The 19,262-nt window shown below is 34.3% G+C and overlaps 1 protein-coding gene and 1 long non-coding RNA gene across 3 annotated transcripts in view; one reads left to right on the top strand and one right to left on the bottom strand.

Annotated features, from left to right (window-relative positions):
* Nucleotides 1-255: 255 nt before the first annotated feature.
* LOC119066235 lies at nt 256-16,939 on the top strand. The gene is made up of 3 exons (XR_005085723.1): nt 256-284; nt 1,100-1,105; nt 16,927-16,939. It is a non-coding gene; the product is annotated as an uncharacterized LOC119066235 (long non-coding RNA).
* The window catches only part of LOC119066224 (homeobox protein goosecoid), a 27,034-nt gene continuing 23,238 nt past the window's right edge, over nt 15,467-19,262 (bottom strand). Inside the window, exon 3 of one of the 2 annotated variants that reach the window (XM_037168547.1) lies at nt 15,467-16,246. In XM_037168547.1, the coding sequence (XP_037024442.1) occupies nt 16,046-16,246 (201 nt within the window). In that variant the 3' untranslated portion in view covers nt 15,467-16,045. The remainder of the gene's footprint in view (nt 16,247-19,262) is intronic. The other variant, XR_005085718.1, reaches the window with a different exon arrangement.

The raw sequence follows: 19,262 nt of genomic DNA, 5'->3' as shown, positions 1-19,262 counted from the left end.
CAGCTGCCAAATAGAGTACTATTTTGTATGAAATTTTATCCACACTCTTTTTACAGTGTAAAATTTTGTATGGAGCATTGTCAAGTTTCAGTACCCTATTAAGAGTACCACTTTTGCTTTAAGAGTACCACTTTTGCTTGAAGATGATTATTGTTAGTTCTAGTTATATACACCTCTTACGAACATACACCTTTCAAAACCAATTAGGGGTTCTCTAATCTATAGCTACAGGGAGAGAACAGTGAAATTCGACTAGTTTTCTGATTTGGGAGTTGATGTGGTTTGTAATTGGTTCCACAAGAAATTTTTTTTAAACAAACGAAAATCTAGATTTTTTAACTTTAGTAATTCATTCCCGTTGCCGTGTTGTGTGCGAGTGGCAAAATTTTACTTCAGGGGACAAGTCGCGATCGGTATTTCTTTTGTTCCAATAGATCGAGTATGACCCACTGATGTCATAAATGAAAGAATTAGGCCGCGGAAAGCAACTTTTATCAGTGGGTCATACTCGACCTATAGGATCAAGAAAAATTCCGATCGTAACTTGTCCCCTAAAGTAAAGTTGAGCCTCATTTTGAGAGTCACTTTGGGAAAACGTCGACCAATTGAAATTCAAGGGGTCTCCGAATATAGCTTTTTTTATGGATGGATTCGTTAGACATTTGTAGATTTTTTGTAAACACTCTGACCTTATGTGTGACCTCTGACCTCTGAGAAAAAATCACTAGACCGAACGGGGCGAAAGTGTATTCAGGCAATATTCTTCTTACAACTAATCGGAGATAAATGTAAAATTATGGTCAAATACTATCCTATGGTGGCTCCAGCACCAATTTTACCTGGAAAAATTGACGATTTTCAAAGAGGTTGGTACGACGGTGCAATCCGGATACCCGTAAACTAATGGTATGAGATGTCATCACTAAGCACCTAGCTTAGAACCATATACAAATCACTTAGGTTTAGTGGTCAGGCAATAGTATCACTTTTTCGAGAAAAAAAGCACAAAAATGACACCCCCGTGAAACTTGCGTCGCTCCAGCAGATCTGGCCTTCGACAGCAATAAAATTGCATTTTTCTCAGAAGTCCACACCTAAGGTAAAAGTCTTTGAAGAATCAAAATCTTCTACAAATTACTCAGTCTAGAGAAAGCTTTCGAACGATATAAAACTTATAAAGATCGGAGACCCCTTGGTTTCAAATTTCATATGATCTGGTCGAAGTTTTCGCAAAGTGACTGTTAAACGAAAGAAGTAAACTGATTTGCATGTGTTATGTCCGATCCAACCAAAAATGCAGATTATTTACAAATTGAATTTCCAGGTTTATAAAATGTCTTATTGTTGAAATGCATCAGTCGTGATTGGTTGACTTAATTTTTACTAAAGAACCCAAGATATAAATAATGTTCGTCTAAAGAAATTCTCGTTGTAATCTATAAATTTTGCATAATATTTTGAGCTTAATTGTGCGCAAAATATTTTGCAAGTTGTTGCCTGCACTTCCTGCATTTGCTAATACTTAGTTTCTTTACATCAGTTGTCAGTTACTACACAAAAATGTAACAAAATCGTGTATTTAACCGATGAAAAGAATTTCATTTTCTTGACAAAGCCCAATAAAAAAAAAACTAATATTATGAGGGAGTGTGTACACAGGCAATGAAATGGTACATACCTATGCGGCTTTCAAAAATGTTTGTATCTTCCTTTTCAACAACATAGAAAAAAATGTCTAAAATAAATAAATAAGAGCAATACAAGACACATGAATCAAATGTGGCATTGTTGAAAAGAATTCTTAGTGGTTCAGAACGAAGCAATAGAATTCCAACAATGAACAAATTTAATGGTCAATTATATAGGCATTTCGTGGTACATTGTATGTTTCCTATCCATACAAAAAATAAACAAGATAATTCTGATATTGATACCGAGATACAAAATTTTCTTTTATTTGTAAAAAGTAAATATTTCTATTACAAAAGTGCGAAGCTATCCCGTCCATGGCTTTGAGTATTTATTGAAATATGTAAGCAAACCGAAAAATTTGGAATTGCACTTTGTATTGAATCTGATTTTGCAGATTTATCTTAGTGTACAGCTATTATCGACAACGACGTCGTAAAACGTAAAATTGATGTTAAAACTAATGAAGTAATAGATTTTGTTGTAATTTTCTGTATTTTTTCCCTAATACCTCAATTTGTCATATTTAGGTTTGCATCATTTTGGATGAACGAAAACCATGGCATTACATTGCTCAAGCTAAGGTTTAGTCTAATTTTGCAATATTCGAAAACCTTCGTTTTGTACTATTTGAATAATTAAACTTATTCTTAAGTAGCTTGGCGAATTATTAACATTCTCATAAAATTATTCGATCTTACATAAATAAGAACCAAAATCTAGTCCGCATCAGAATTTGAGTAAATGGAAACAAAAATCTCTGTTCCGTGACTGGTAATAACTCGACGCTTCGTTAGTTTGTCACTTCTCATTTTTGATGTTGAATTTTCAGCTCTCTGAACTCTGTAGCAGAACCTATGTTTTTATTATTAAAATCCCGAAAAATCCTTAAATTGACCTAAAATTATTGAATTCTGGCTACTTATCCCATCCGAATTTAATTTAGCTCAAGACCATAAAAAACAACTTAAACCGATTCAATATTCAATGTTGTTATGCATACGGGCGACGACGATAACATATTTTGGTACTTTCCCACTCTGTGGATTTTGTTCAAGTTGGTGTTGGTCGTTTGACAGAATAGCGAAACTATGATGTGTCCAGATGGAGAATTTTGTGGTTTGTTCAATTTCGATTTCATTGGGAGTGTGGTGGTTGAGGTGAATGCCGTGCAGGGGGATCATTTGAACCTGTAGTACAATATTGCGAATAAAAGAGCAGTTGCAAACATCTGTAATCGCCATCGACGACAAAAATTAGCAATCACCCTTAGATAACGTTGTCTTTTAATAGCAAAATACATGATAAAACATATGAAGTAATAGATTTTGTATCGATCGGTTGAAAAATACTTAGATCAAATCAAGTAATATACTTGATAATCATTCTATCATTGATATGACGGCATATGTGAAGGAATATACAACTTGTTTTGGATCGCCACAGAGGACTATGAACGACAATTTTAAAATTACCCAAAAAAATGCGTATTTTTACGTAATGTTTGGCTCAACTCTCTACTATATAAGTATATAATCAATAAATCAACAAAATCAATCTCGTTACGTTACTACAATCATGTTCGATGGTTTACTACATACACTTACTACCGACGGAATAATTTATTGTCGCCATATTTTTTTATACGTTGTGTCTGCTTAATACGCCCCATAAACCGCAATGAAGGCACATCTATTTAAATTGATATTTGTCTAAGTAATTCGATCCAAATAGCAAGAGACAACATTACCACAAATTGTGCACACATACTCGTATTTGCATATAACATAGGAGGGTGTTATCTGCCACTATCGTATTTGTTGTCGCAGAGTACACGTTATGGATGTTTATTTAAAGTCATTTGGTAATTTGTTTTTTCAAATACCCAATATCTACTTTGAAATTGACGCAAAAACATATCGTTTTATCCCGCCTCAGGAAATACTTTTTCAGACTGTTCGGAGGCATGGTGTGTTGGTGTGGATAGAGATGGCTAAGGACTTTTAATTAGGTAATTATTTGCGTTCCAGAGGGAAGAGAGTGTCAAAAGGAAAATGTGTAAAGATTAACATTTTGCATGCCAACGACACAGATTAAAGTAAAGTTTGTTGTCAAAGGATTTCCAGAAATTGTGAAAATTACTTAGAGGATTTTTCTGAATTTCCCAAGTGTTTTTTGATTTATGTGTTCAAAATGTAGCAGAATTGCAGACAAATTTCGCACGACTTTCATATTGGGATGCAAGGCTTCATGTAAAGTGGACGAATTCATTTAATATTTAAGTATTTGAAGAATGTCGTTTAGATAACAAAAACCATACACCAAGCTAAAATCCATGTATCTATGTGTCGTTAAAATACCTAGATAAATTCTATGGACTCAATCCAATAATGTTTGCCCGTTTCCGAGCGATTGCACTATTATATACATAAAATATTTAATTTTATTATTAATAATTTTCGTTTCCATTCATCGCATATATTTGGGACGGATCGAAATATTACCAATGATATGGAACAGCTGAACGGATTATGTTTTTGTGTATTATTTGCGTTAGCTCTATTGGAACTGGATTATGCTAATCGCTAACCTTTCTTTTGAAAATTTCACATGATACACATACTGTTAGTGGTGGGGAGAATTAATTTATACATTGCTTAGTACACCATTAGATGGAACATGGGGTGGGTATATATATATCTCTTAATTTTAATGTAAAACCGGTAAAATCGTAGATGGATTGACTGGATTATCGTTTTTGTGGAGCTTAAAAATTTAAAATCGTGTCGTGAAGTCTTGATTTAAATTCGTTTCAGCCCTGACGGTATCAGGATGTTACTTTGATAGTATTACTTAATCGAAGTTTTGCCCGCCTACATTCCGTAGAGGAAGCAATAAAATTTAAATAATTTTTGATAACAAAATCCGTGAATAGTCCAACCAACCGTAATAGATCATACTACGTATCTTAATCTGAATTGCAATTCACTACATATTGTCTCCGTCAATACAAGACTGTGCATCTTAGGACAATTGATCTTTATTGTTCAATATGGTGTCCACAATATGTAGTTCACGTATACCCACTTCAATAACAATTCAATACAATCTATCTGACCATTTGGTCTTTCTTCTATGATTGAAACAGATTGAGAAAGAAGTGGAAGACTTTTTAGTCATTTGCTAGCGATAACGACGGCGAAAGTAATCGATGAGTTATAGGTGGTGGCTAGAAAAATTGAATGTTTAAAACTACAGAAGTACAAGATTTCGCATCAAACATTTTTCTTTGATTAATAAATATAATAGATTCGATGACTATACCACAGTTACAGTGATTCGCATGCAGAAGGTAAAATAGATTTCTAGATTTCATCAGTTAGGGTGATCATTTCTGATCAATGCACACAGATCATGGGATCCTTTGTGCTACCCTGTCATCATTAAAATCTTGAAGCCCTTTTTAGGACCTCAACTCCTTCTCAACCTATTACCTTACGCTCTACACGAGCCACTCCAGGCGAGCAAACTGATCCCTATGATTAGGTACCAAAATGATCAGCTAATCTCTAGGGCAGAAAGCAAAGAGTGACTGGCGTCAACCTCGCTTCATTAGATTGTGATTGTCAGAAAGCCACTGGGAGGACGGCTGCATCTCACCCCTTAGGCCTTGCACTAATGAAAGCAAGTAAGGCAACATTGTCGCCCGAATCACAGTCCTTGTCATTGAGATTGACAAAGCCTGTGATTTACATTCCGCTCGATATTAACCTGGTCCAGTCTCATATTTCATCAGACTAGCCCGTTCGAACGTAAGCTTTCTCTGCAGTGAGCCAATATAAAAGCCGAGCCAGGCAGAAGCGTCACTCAATAGTGTGCCACCAAATGGCCAACCGCCAAACTTTACCACTATTTAGCCCAAAAGCCCTTACTTCCAAATTAGACTGACGAACCAGCCACCTTTGAGAAGAGGACCTTCGGTAAAAGGTAAGATGACAGCTTGTCCAGATTATGACACACTACTGAATAGCACAACGACCCGACACGGCGACCATATCGTCCCTTTGCAAAGAGTTTTGCACAAAATCGAGTACATTCCCCGGATATAAATTCAGAGAGCTGTACACTGATTGAGTGTATGCTGTCTCTGCGAGGAATCAAAATAAAAGCCGGTAAAAACTAGCATCTCTCAGCAGCATAACACCACTAATCCATCCGTCGACCTTGTCCACTCTATAGCCCGAAAGCCTAAGCTCTATGAATAGTCCGGATCATTTTACTCATATAGAAGCAAAATAGGACCTAGCCACATCATTGAGTAAACTTTTAGACCATAAACCAGCCGAAGGACAAAGCTGGCGAGTGAGGCAAAGCAACTAAGAGTCCTGGTAGTGACACACCACTAAGAAGAGTACCAATCTCTACAAGCCTTCCTAATGTCTCTCCGCAAAGAAATTCCGCTTACAGCGTCCAAAAATTCACTGAAACACGTTCTCAAAATATTCGTCGTGAATTTCTGGTGGATCCAGCTGTCACTGTCTTTCACTGGTATGCTTATACACGTACACAGTGTGAGGTTATGACGAGCACCGTATCATTAGCCGCACGAAAACGCTGGTTTATTGGATGATTATACGAGAACTCCAACTTTACCGGCGACCGTGGCACTTCATAACTGAGATTTAGTCAACAGAAATGTTTTTCTGGTCAGTTCTGACTACAAAAAGTATAATTAAATTCAGACACAGAAACAAAACACTTGTTGACGTTTGCAGTGTTGTCAGCGCGCCAACAAAAATAAAAATAAAATAAGTGTAAAATAACAATGCCAAAAATAGATATTCAACAGGAACCATCATAATCGGTCCATCGAAATTAGAGTCTTTTAAATCACGAATGGACTTCGTCGATGTCGATTAAGGAATTTCAAACCAATTAAAAGGAACAATGAACCGCATCAGAAATCGAATCGCATTTATTTCAAATAAAAGATTATCCTTGCGAACAAGGCACCGCAACATATAATCTCGATTTTATACCAATTGGCCTTTCTTTAAATTAATTACCAGAAGTGGTAACGTGAAAGAGAACAGAAAACTATCCGCCTTTTAGGTTTCTTCCTGTTTTTTGCCATCAAAAATAACTACCAACTTAATATTGTATGATTAAAACAGACCAATCACGCTGCATTATGAGATAAATGGAAACACAACATGTTGTATATAACCTACCCTCTAATAAAAAACTGAAACACAAATTAATCTACGGTTGAATAAATGATTAAATAAACGCTTGATCGTTTTGATGACATGGTTAGAAATAACACACGCTAAGTACGCAGAAGAATAAATATAATATCAGGCATTATGTGCCTGTGAACGGCATTGTAAACGTAGGGATTAGGATTTTATTGTGAATACAATTTTTTTCGCATGTGATATGGAGAAGATTAAGTCGTTTTATGTTTAACAAGAAATAATAATGTAAAACGTTTGTTATAATTTTTATATTTTAAAACAAATATCAATGCGAAATGTATGGTTCCTTCCAAACAGCAGCTGACGAAAGTAACCATCAACCGATATATATATATATGTTGGAATGTCACTTTATATCGGAGATTAAGATTCGGTAGGAATATATCCAATCAGCGTGAAATTTTCAATAGGAATTCCATTCGATCATCTTGCGTGATCGGTTGATCATACTCAACGGTTCCTCGACTGTTTCACATAATCATATATGCATATTATCCCACTCCAGACTTTGAAGTTTTTAGAGATATGATTCAAAATTGTATTGTTGATTCAGGAAACAGTCACTCAAACGATTAATAAAAATATTTAGTAGCTGTATCCATGGCCATGAACATAATTTATTTAAGTAAATATTTTACATTCTCTTTCGTCTGCATTTCATGTTCATAATTCCTCAAAATTCAGTAGCATAACAAAAGATAAACATCATATTTTCCGGTTTCTACAAACATAAGTGTCATGTAAACATAGGACTTAAACGTGAATTTAAACCGAGTCACAAATTTTTTTATTATTTTTTTTCAAAAAAAAAAATTCTTTGGTGGCATCCATCAACCATTTACTTGAGGACCATGTCCCATTTTGTGTGCTAAAACATTAATTGTGTGTATCTCATTGTTGTTTACGAATGGCAAATATCTCTCGATCGCATTGAATGATTCTGTTTCAAGTCTCATAATATATCGTGTACTGTTTGATTTGGTCCCTAACTTTCCTTACTTAGCTAACCACATAATGTATAATTGAGTTGAGAAAGACTTTAGTCCTTTTCTTCAATGAAAATGCATTTGATTTCGAGTTGAGTTGTGTGAACAAATATTTGCTAATTTATTTTTCCGATGAATGGAATCAGAACAAAAGTTTCCAAAGTATAAATTTGTTGAACTGAAAGCAGATGATATATTTTGTGGTGTTTGCTTTTTTTTCCTGTTCAATGTTTTATCACATGGCTCAAATGTGCGCTTATAAATTTTATAGTTTAAAACGCTTTATCACATTATTTTGTCGTTAGAAATGTACATTAGTGAGCACCCGTGCGTATTAGAAAACAAAAATGGTGGAAAGATGAACGAGCAGATGTCACACAATCTTGTAAAATTTTACTCAATTCAGTATGTCCTTAAAATAAAATTAACCACAGTAACTGGTCGATTTTACAGCAACAGCAACGCGTTTCAAGTATGAGTCTAAATAAGGTATTGAAACTGGACACTGACATTGACAGAGTGTTTTTATGAAGATGTAAGCACGGGTTTTTGATGGGTTTTGAAATTAAGTTTCTCTACGTTGCCCACATTGCCCACCAAGGGATCAGCGTACTCCCAATTAAAATCAAGGTTCTGAAAGAACAGTTTCAGACACTTACGAAGGCGGGTGAAACACAAATCTTGACAACTCAGACATGTATATTGTTTGAAAAGTCAACTTGAAAACAAAATGTTTTTTTGTTAAGTTGAAATCGTCATAGAAAATTTTCCGAACCTTGTTGGCGCTACAGGAAAATTTTGATCACACCGCCTTCGTGATCAACTCTAAAGGGTCTTAACCTCTTCTTTCAGAACCTTGATTAAAATATCTTGAAATTGTCAATAACGTGTAACAACGTGCAAAAAACAAAAAACAAAGCCCACCAGAAACCGGTGGCGATCCATTTGTCAACGGGCAATACATAAACAAATTCCTTAATCTATGTTTATATCAAATAGTACATTGTTTGACAGCTTCTGCGATCTCAGATCTTTTACTTCATTTGTTATAACACACATTATAGGCATAAAAAGAACGTCAATTGGAGTTAATCGCTTATTTTTGTCATAGCTGTTGGCAACAGATAACTAGCCGTTTTGAAAGCTTATAAGACTTGCAATTGTTTATTCATGGCTTTTGAAAATCAACACAAAAGTTCGTATCAGTTCCCAAAAAAATTACGCGCTGGATTTCGGACTCAAATTTATAATTTATCTTCATTTCACACACTATGAGATTTGTTATCGTGTGCAACGTACAACGAGAATTTATTCAAATCTGTTCAACATACTTCAATTTCAAATAACATATATCAACTTTGGATATATGGTTCGAGGGGGAAACTACTTCAAAAAGCTTTACCACAACTTCGACCTTTCGTAACTTTTTCTGACTTCTCTAATCGATCCCGGATCCACCAGATATCATGGGATTCTGATGCCTTACGTTGGATGCAGCGAGTAAACAAAAACATCGACAATCGATATACAAACGTCGATATAGCCTGTCACAAACGGCTATCCATCTGTTATCGATAACGACGACAAAAATAATGACAAGCTCTGGGTAATATGGTCACTTATATAGTAAAATGCATGTTAAAACATTGAAGGTGGTTGTACTAATCCTCGGACACGTACCAGTGCTCGGACAGTTCGACAGTTGAATTAAATTAACTTCAAAATGAAAAGAAATTATTGTGGTTTGGTACAATTGTTAAAAGTTTCCAATGTGCAGAATGAGCACTAGCTGAATATCACCAGCTGAATCTACTAACACACACTTATTGTATGATAAGCAATCAACAAAACACATTCTTAACAATATGTTTAGATGACGTTAACGTAGAAATGCACTATGTGTAGGTTGTCTTTGAATTGTTTACAATACAAAGTGTTTTTGTTTGTACACCAGCTGGTGCCCATTCTGCACATAGGAAACTTTTAGCAATTGTATTTTTGAAAAATAATTTGCAGTAATTACTATCGGTTCATCGTAGTTGTCGATTCACTAGACATATTTTCTTTGTTTAATTAATGAAACAACATCACCACACAGGGCAAAAAGTTATGTTAGGAAAATTAGTATGAAAAGTGATCAAAACATATCGGATTTTCTAGTTTTAATAGTATTTTAGATAACAAGGGATAAAAAGATGAAAAGTAGAGTTTTCGTGTGAATTTTGTTGATCCGAGGCGAAGCCGAAAACGAGATTTGTCATTTTTATCCCGAGCTATGTAACGGATTTTACATGATAAGGGCGTCGAAATTAGTGCTTTAAACATGAAAAGTACGGTTTTTAACGCACGTAGCATGTAAATTATTTTTATTGCACTGTGCTATCGTTTTTATGAATTGTAAATGTTCAATTTTATGTAATTTTCACTCAAACACGACTTTTATTTCAAAGTGTCCGACAATTGGGTTTTCGTGTTCGAGCACACAAAAGTTGTAATTAAAAATAATTTAGAATCAAATATATCAATTAGGGCAACATCGGTAACAACCACCCTAAAAGATTTGAAATCAACCGATTAAAAATACTCTGATCGATAGAAGTAATAGACCCGATAATAATACTGGTCAAATAAACTTTACTCTGGCATGACCGAAGCCTTTTTTTGCAGAGTAGGGTGCATGTACCAACGTGGATGTAAACTGAATATTTAATTTAATCTGAGAATGGTTGTGTGTATCAGCCTTATCAGTGCTTTAGCAAAATTAATGTTAGAACTAATGGAGTGAAAGAGTTTGTTGGAATCTGTCGAAAATACTGCGATCAAAAATCAAAAGAACTAACAGCTAATAATATTTCAGGCGGTTAAAAAAATGCCATCTCCGCAAACATATAGCTAGTGAAACGTTTCTCGTTAAGTTAAAGACATTAAAAATGTTCTACCAAATTTTTAGCAAAAAAAATAATTCTCTTGAAAAAATTGGATTCGTTGTCCCATTTGTTGTGATGATATCAGGAGTAATCACTTACATAATTGTCCCTCTTACATTATTTCACATCCTCGTACTTACATTCATTAGTTATTGATTAATAAACAATTAACCAGTCTCTCTGCTTCACTGATTCATACAAAACAATCCGTCTCACAAAGCTTGTAGGTAGCATAAACACAACAAACAATAATTGTATAATGGTAACATGATCAAACAAACACCTGAATGGAAAAGGTAGAATCCGCATAAGTTCAGATTAGTGTGTACGAACAAATAACTCTATAATTATCTGAGTCCAATGGAATAGTGTTTTGTATTGCAGGTAATGTATGAAAACACCTCAAGGTGTGCTGCTTACGCACAATATACTTTGAATACACAAAGCGTTCTATGTAAAACAAAAGCACTAACGTATATCATGTTTGCTAAAAGTTTGTATTGTGATTATTTGAAAAGGATTAAATTGGTAAATTGGTAATAACGTAAGCCGAAGAAATGACCGAATGGAGTTTGTGTGTCTCGCTATCAGTAATCGCTTTGTTTTTCAATCAACAATCAACTAAATTTTAATAAGTAATTGTTGTCATACAGGCAAACAAACGCCACAACCATTCTGGTAACAGCATGACCTATACGTTTATTGTCTAAGGTTTCACGGACGAAAATTGGATAATATAGGAGCATTCATGAATTACGTAACTGTCAGAGTGGGAGTGGAGGATTTCTTTTACAACATTTTCGATTTTATATGCCAGAGTCCCTATAGAGAGTATATGATTTGTTGACTACTACACACGCTGTATCAAGAAATACGAACGAAAAGAGAAACGTGTGGGTTTGATTCATTGAATTTCTTTAAAAGTTTTTACCCTCCGATGAGGTTTTCGCGCATTCTAATGTAAAACCAAATTTTTAAATGGAACCAGTGACCAGTGAAAGTGAATTAGAATGGTATGGTCGTATCATACAAATGGGACTGCATAATGATGCTAGAATTTAGGGTGGAGCATCACAATCGAAAAATACGATTTAACTTGGTAATGCCTACTTTCGTATCCGAAATTCTGACTCACCGTGCATTTGAGGAACTATTGAGGAACACTTTATATATAGAAATATGCAATACGACTTTACCCTTCTAATAAAACTTCACTGCTCGTTAAGCCTTACCTCACTTAGAAAGGACAAAAAAAATTAACTTTTAAAATAGAGTCTTCGTAACGACAATAGCATAGCTTTGCTTCACAAGCAGAGCTGTGCTGTAGTCATTCTAACAAGGTAACACATTACTCAATTTCAGAAAGAAGTGGTTCTGATTTAAAGATTGCGAAAACGCCGATCCAAGCCCGTAGACAATTTTCTTTAGATCAGAATAACGGTTGTCATACAACCACCTTAATTTTTATGCGATAGCAAACCACTCGATTTGAAACTCTTTTTTAACGTGCAACTCCTTGCAATTCTTTTTCTGTTCAACTTTTTTCTTTCGCAACTCTATTGCAACTCGTATGTAAATCGTTTTCTTCCAAAAATGTTAAGAACGGATCAAAGTCTGCTAGGAAATTATGATCAAAGCACTTCAAGCATAAGTACTTCTCTAAATAAAGTACTGAAACTGGGCAGTATCATACACATTTTGGCACTGTAAGAAAAATGGAAAATGCTTTTTCGAAGCACTTTTTCTTGAAGTGTGTTGATTTGATCAAAGATTATATTAAATTGTTACGTTGTTAACTGTTTGAGGGTCAGTTCAGATAGTCGCCTGACGGCCTGACAAACATTAGAATTTATTTCTTTTCCGTGCAACTCTTTTTTTATTCTCGAATGCAACTCTGCAACTCGTTTTTTCAGCGTTCTTTGTAAGTTAACGTTTTTACGTCAGAAAATTGGTCTTGCGTTCATGACGGATTTTTTGAAACATATGAAACCTGTTATATTGTATGACTCATTTTGGGCTTTTCATCTGTTATCGATAACGACAACAAATATAATGACACGCTCTGGGTAATATGGTCATATAGTTATATAGTAAAATAAATGTTTAAAAAATTGAAGTACAAGATTTGAAATCAGCCGATTAAAAATACTTTCATCGATGGAAGTAATAGACTGGTCAATTAGGTAGTAGCTTGTTTTGACGAAAGTATTTTGTTTTTAAAGGTCTGCGGGTAGGTTCGAAACAAAATAGACCACTGATCACGAAAAAAAATAGAAGTTCGAATCTCCCATACGCACCTCTTAAAACCGACTTTTCGGTCCCAAAGCCGTAGTGAGATCAGTTATGCCGGCTGTGTGGAAAAAATTTGTTAAGTGTATGTGATAATTACTCGTAGAGAGCTTCAATTTGGCATACTTTAAAATGTAAAAAGAAATTACCTCACCGGTGAAAAATTACAAAAAGTGACCATGAATTTTTCAGAAATTTTTTGGATTTAAAGCTTTCTAAAATTTGTGACTGCAAAGCAATATAGTCGTATCGTAGCTGATTTTAGAGCGAATTTAAAGAGCACAAACACAAAAAGAACACAAATTCTGTGAAAAATTAAAAAAATATTTTCTACACTAGAAGATCAATGAGCTACGACACGACTATTTTGCTTTCCAGTCACAGATTTCAAAATCCAAAAAATTTCTGAAAAAGTCATGGTCGGGTCGGGAGCATTTTTTGCAATTTTTCATCTGTGATTCGATTGTTTTTTATTCAAAAGTATGCCAAATTGAAGCCACGGTCTCTACGAGTAACTATCATATACACTTAACAAATTCTTTTCTACACAGCCGGCAGAATTGATCTCGCTATGGCTTTGGGACCAAAAAGTCGATTTTAAGAGGTGCGCATGGGAGCTTCGAACTTAAAAAACAACTTTTTTTGTATCTTCGTAATCAGGGGCCCATTCTGCATCGAACCTGCCCGCAGGGCCTAAAAAACAAAATACTTTCGTCAAAACGCTACACCCTACTGATCATATGATTGCTGCGTGTAACAGGTTGACGATAACTTGATTGATTCTCAACTAATTTTCAAAAATTTGGTTTCAATCAACGAGGAACATAATTCATCAGGTCAAGGTCGTGCTTTTTTAATGGCAAAGTAACTTGAGAAATCCGGAACCAATTTTGGAACTTTTGGTTTTAATCGACGAAGAACTACATTTTCGGGATCAGGCTCGTAGTTGGACAATATCGGACAAAAAGTCTCGGAGCTGTTCCCAAAAATTTTTTTGCCTGTTTTCTTCATGAGACGACAACTTAGGTAGTGCAGGGCCAATTCTCAAAATTTTTGGTTTCTTCATTGAAGAATCGAATTCATGAGGTCTGCGAATTCATGAGGTCTGCGAATTCATGAGGTCTGCGAATTCATGAGGTCTGATTTACAGATGAAATCGATCTAATGTTCTGGGAGTTTTTCAATGGCCGATAACAATAGTAACTCTGAACCAATTTAAAAAAAACTTTGTTCCAATCGAAGAAGAATGAAATGCAGTCTGCAACAGACATTCTTTTTCCAAACTTTACTCACAGACTAACGAGAAAAAATCGAGATATTCTCAGAGAAGGTCCTATAAGCCAAACAAGAAACTTATCAAGAAAAACTTTGTTCTCACCCCTCAAAATTTGTTCAGAGAATCTATTTAAATACTTCCATTTACTATAAAGTTTGCAGTGTATAGAAGATGCTCACAAAAACTTAAGAGTAGACAACATCGAATCAGGTACTGGTACATTCGACAACAATTTTGTGATAAAAACAAACTTTAAGTGTGTCTTCAGAGCAACAAACTTCGGTAACTGCCTTTGCAGAGCGATTTCCTCAAAAACACAAGATTGTTATCGATCCAATGTATTCTGGTTTTTTGTCTGCCCCATGCGATATTTGATAATCACATTGGAATTAACGCAAAATGAACCAAAATTATTCTTAAATTATTCTTGTGCAGGCGGCAAACGGCCACGTAATGGTCAACTTTCGCATGGGACAGAAAATAAAAACAATATTTATTGGCCATAGCACCATGTACCTATTGGCTTCTTGTTTTTCCCTCAGTGCGTTTGGGACAAAACCTATCGGTGCGTTTGGGACAAAACCTATCGGTGCGTTTGGGACAAAACCTATTGGTACGTTTGGGGCAAAACCTATCGGTGCTTTTGGGACAAAACCTACCTTGTCCGTTTCTATTCTATATACTAATTGAAGAGTATAACATGAAGTGAATCAGTTTTGTCCTAAACGAACCGAGATAACTTTTCTTCTCAATTCTCTGATAAGTTCAAAATTCAAGAATAACTTCACTTTGTTCGATTGCCGATAAATTTGAAAAAGATAAATTTTCAAACAACTTTTAAATCTCATCTGCTATCGACAGTTACGTCTACAATAATCAATGGTATTCCTGGTATTATTTTCAAATTTGTAAAACTAAAACAAGTGAAGTAATAGAATTTGCGTCGATGAAAAGAAGTAACAGACTATGCAGTCTAACAGGTGATCAGATGATATGATGACCGTCACGTCACTTTTCACATACTTATAAAAAACATCGGTATTTGAATCGGTTACAATTTCATTTTATTTTTGTGTTTTTGTTTACATTCAATAAATTCATTAAATCTAATCTTTCCTTATACTTTTTTCCTAATAAATTTTTTGGATTACGGTGTACTTACTATGATATTTACGTAGATAAAGGTTTAAACAACATTATAATTCATTACTCATCATTATTACTCCATCATCAATCGTCGTCTGCATCATTTTTCTTTTAAACAAAAAAATAGTTAACGAAATTCAATTTTTTTTTTCTTCTTTTAACTTAATTATCACTGCGCACTGTTTTTTCGTTTTCAAAATTTAAAAAATATTTTTGATTGAAATTTAATCTCTTCCTCACTTCTTCATCGAATTTTCTTTTTTCTTGTTCATTTCATTTTTTTCATTGGAATTATTACTTTCACAAAAACAGGACTAGACAAGGCGAAAAATATATCTCCGTCTCAAACGCACATCAAATATAATAAGATATCTATTGTCCACTGATCGAATTTGAAAGACTCGGATGTTCCACTTTTTTACGACATGAAAATACCAAAAAAAAAAAATAGAAAAAAAAATATAATTCTGCCACTTATGCCACTTCCAAATCGGACGAATCTTCGGCATCGCTGTATGAGTGCAGAACCGAATTCACTGACATTGGCGTTGATAAATCCGCATCTGGTCCGCATTTCAACGAGATGCCATTGTGTTCCTCGTGCAATTTTCGGACACGTTCTTGTTCTTCCCGTTTCTGTTTACGAAATTTGGCTCGACGATTCTTGAACCAAACCTGCAACAATGAACAGCAAATAAAATCAGGAAAAATTATAATCTCTTTTATCATTCGACTGCAGGTATGGGTATAGGTAACATAATTTTCTCATGGACTCAATAAAATTGTAAAAATGTCATTTTCATCTTTTTAATCTTTATTGAGGTCATTCGGTTGCTTTTTTTTTGCTCAATATACAGAACGAGAATCACACATTCATGCACTTAGGGCGGCTTCTTCTGAGGAATATGAATATAAAAGGATTAAAGCTATCAATTTGTCCTTTTTACTACAAATAAATGAACAGCACAACAAGGTGTAGGTTACTTATATTCTTTTTGGCTACCTAACTGTATTAAACGAAATGTATGAAGTCTTTTACTTAAAGTAAAATCTACACGAAATAAATAAAAGAAAAAGACTCAATGAATGGATGTGATTTGCTCAACAAATTTAACAACAATAGTAAGAGATTGCAGAAAATGGGCAATTTATTTACTAAAAAGACGAAGAAACATTTATTGTGTGTCAACATATTATTGTGTGGTGTAATGTATATACCATGGACCACCCTTGTAAATCCATGTTTTTGTACATTTTCTCATTACAATGATATGGATTTATAATTTGGCAAAAAAAGGATTGATTCGATTTTGATTTGGATCTTTGGAGGTACAATTTTTTTTTATTCGACAAAGGATTACAGACAAACTTATCAGCAGATGTTTAATGAAATGGGTTTATCGTTGAGCCATTTTTTTTGTGTGTAATTATATTTATTGATGTTGCGGTTGGAATCGGTGAAAGGAAAGTCGAGCAAAGAAGAAATATCAGAATATTTAATAAAGGTATGCAGGGCGCATGTCTTGGCTATCGCCTATATCCATTTCAGGGTTACTTTCTTTTTGTTTAACTTAATTAAAAGATTTGTTGTCTTTTCGCCCGTTGAATTCGAGCCCAAAAATAAATTCGTCGCACCCACCATTTTAAATTTGTTTACAAATGAAATGTAATTGAAGCAGTTCAAGTCAGTGCCTTTCTTTACTCTTTTTTAGTCCACTTGTTTGCTGCGAAGTAAATTTAATTTTAAAGAATATCAACCATTCTTCGGATTTCTAATATTTTTTTCTAATTTTACAAATGAATGGAGATCACGTTTTAATCTATCACACCAAATTAGACTGTGCGCGCCGAATTGCCAATGTTTCGTTGAGAATTGCCGGAGAGCGTGTAACATTGTACTACTTTGAATTATGAGACGGATATGAAAACAGATGCTGCCGCGGAATGGTTCTTTTCAACTCTTTTGAAAAAAACTTTGAACAATTTACATTAACGAATTGTATTTTGATTCGAAATTTTAGGGAAAATAAACAATATTTATGGACTGTATAATTTTGCTACAAATTTCAGAATTGGTAACGGGAGATGAGAAAACTTTTTTGGCTTCGTAGAAACAATCGAAATGGAAGGGAAACATGAATAATTCTTTTATTGTTTTAACTTCTTTATGTAATATATTGATTTTGTTTTTGTTTTTGATGAATAAATTAGAATTTCATTCAATATTGGACCCCTACGTTATTCATAAGTGTATGTATATAAATTGCAATCCTTTCAACACACACAAAAAATCTTAATTCAAACCTAATATAAACCCCCGTATTGACCCTGTCACTTTCGCAAAATGGTATCAATGTATGCAGTTACGCTCCAGATACTATACCGCAAAACAAATTGTACAAAGCACCAAGCATGAGTGCATAATAGAGTCATGAACTATTTTTGGGAAAACAATTTTTTCTCAAGTTTTCTTAAGTTTTACACATTTTTCAAATAGAAAATTTGTTGGAAAACTAGGAAAATATGGGAAAATGTTTTCCAGAAAATAGTCCATGAGTACACTGAGTAGAGTAGAATTTTGCTTATGTCAAATAGAATAGTTCCACTGTCGTGACTTAGATCACTTTAAACTTCCTTTTTATTGAAAAAATCGTTGTAAATCTTCCGTTTCGGTCATAACTTCTTTTTAAATTAATCTTACACCGACTGAAAGAACATAATAAATATTGTCGCATCTGTTACTTCTTTTGATTGATGTATTTTGTAGATTGATACAAAATCTATTACTTCGCTAGTTTAACAGACAATTTTACTATAAAAGACAGAGCTCATCGCTAATTTTTATCCGCTGTCGATAACAAATGACATAGATATAGTATGGCCTCGCTCTGATCTAACTAGTCATTATTACGTGCGCCTTATAAATATATTCAATAAACGGAGGCCCACTCATTATAGATAAGGCATTATTAAGAAAAATGGCTGAGAGACCCTTTAGCTTGGTCTCATTTGTGAGATTTCATAGTGCCGCGAAAGTCAAAGTTTTTTTTAAAACTTATAAAGTAATTTTAACTTCAGTAGCGCGATCAAAGTAAATGGATTTTCATTAGGTAACGTCAGATTTTTCGTCCATAAATGCCGAACCATAACGCTAACCCTAAATCCTGACCATAAAGGCAAATGTCAAACGATAAAGGCAAATGCAAAAATAATTAAATTTCGACTAGACGGATTCTGATCAAACAAAATGCCAGTGTGTAGCGCGTGATCTCAGAACTCCGGAAAACTAATTAGTTTTTGAATCGGACTTCTATATGCCGAGCGATAAGACTTTAAAATCAATGTGTAAAATTTTAACTTTTTCAAAGTCTTATCTCTCAGGAGATGTTGGTCCGATTGGAAAACTAATGGCTTTGTCGGAATCCAGAGATCATGCACTACACAGTGGCATTTTGTTTGATCAGAATCCATCGAGTCGAAATTTAATTATTTTTGCATTTGCCTTTATTGTTTGACATTTGCCTTTATGGTGAGGATTTAGGGTTAGCGTTATGGTTCGGCATTTATGGACGAAAAATCTGACGTTACCTAATAATTTTGCGTACTGGTGCGCAAAAGTGACGTTTAGGAAAATGAAAACATGACTAAATTGTCAAAATTTGTGTTTCACCAACTCGCTTCAAGCAAAAGT

Source organism: Bradysia coprophila, chromosome IV (assembly GCF_014529535.1).
Source record: "Bradysia coprophila strain Holo2 chromosome IV, BU_Bcop_v1, whole genome shotgun sequence".
Lineage (NCBI taxonomy): Eukaryota > Metazoa > Arthropoda > Insecta > Diptera > Sciaridae > Bradysia > Bradysia coprophila.
Note: the sequence above shows the minus strand (reverse complement) of the source record. Positions and strands in the feature narration are given on the sequence as shown.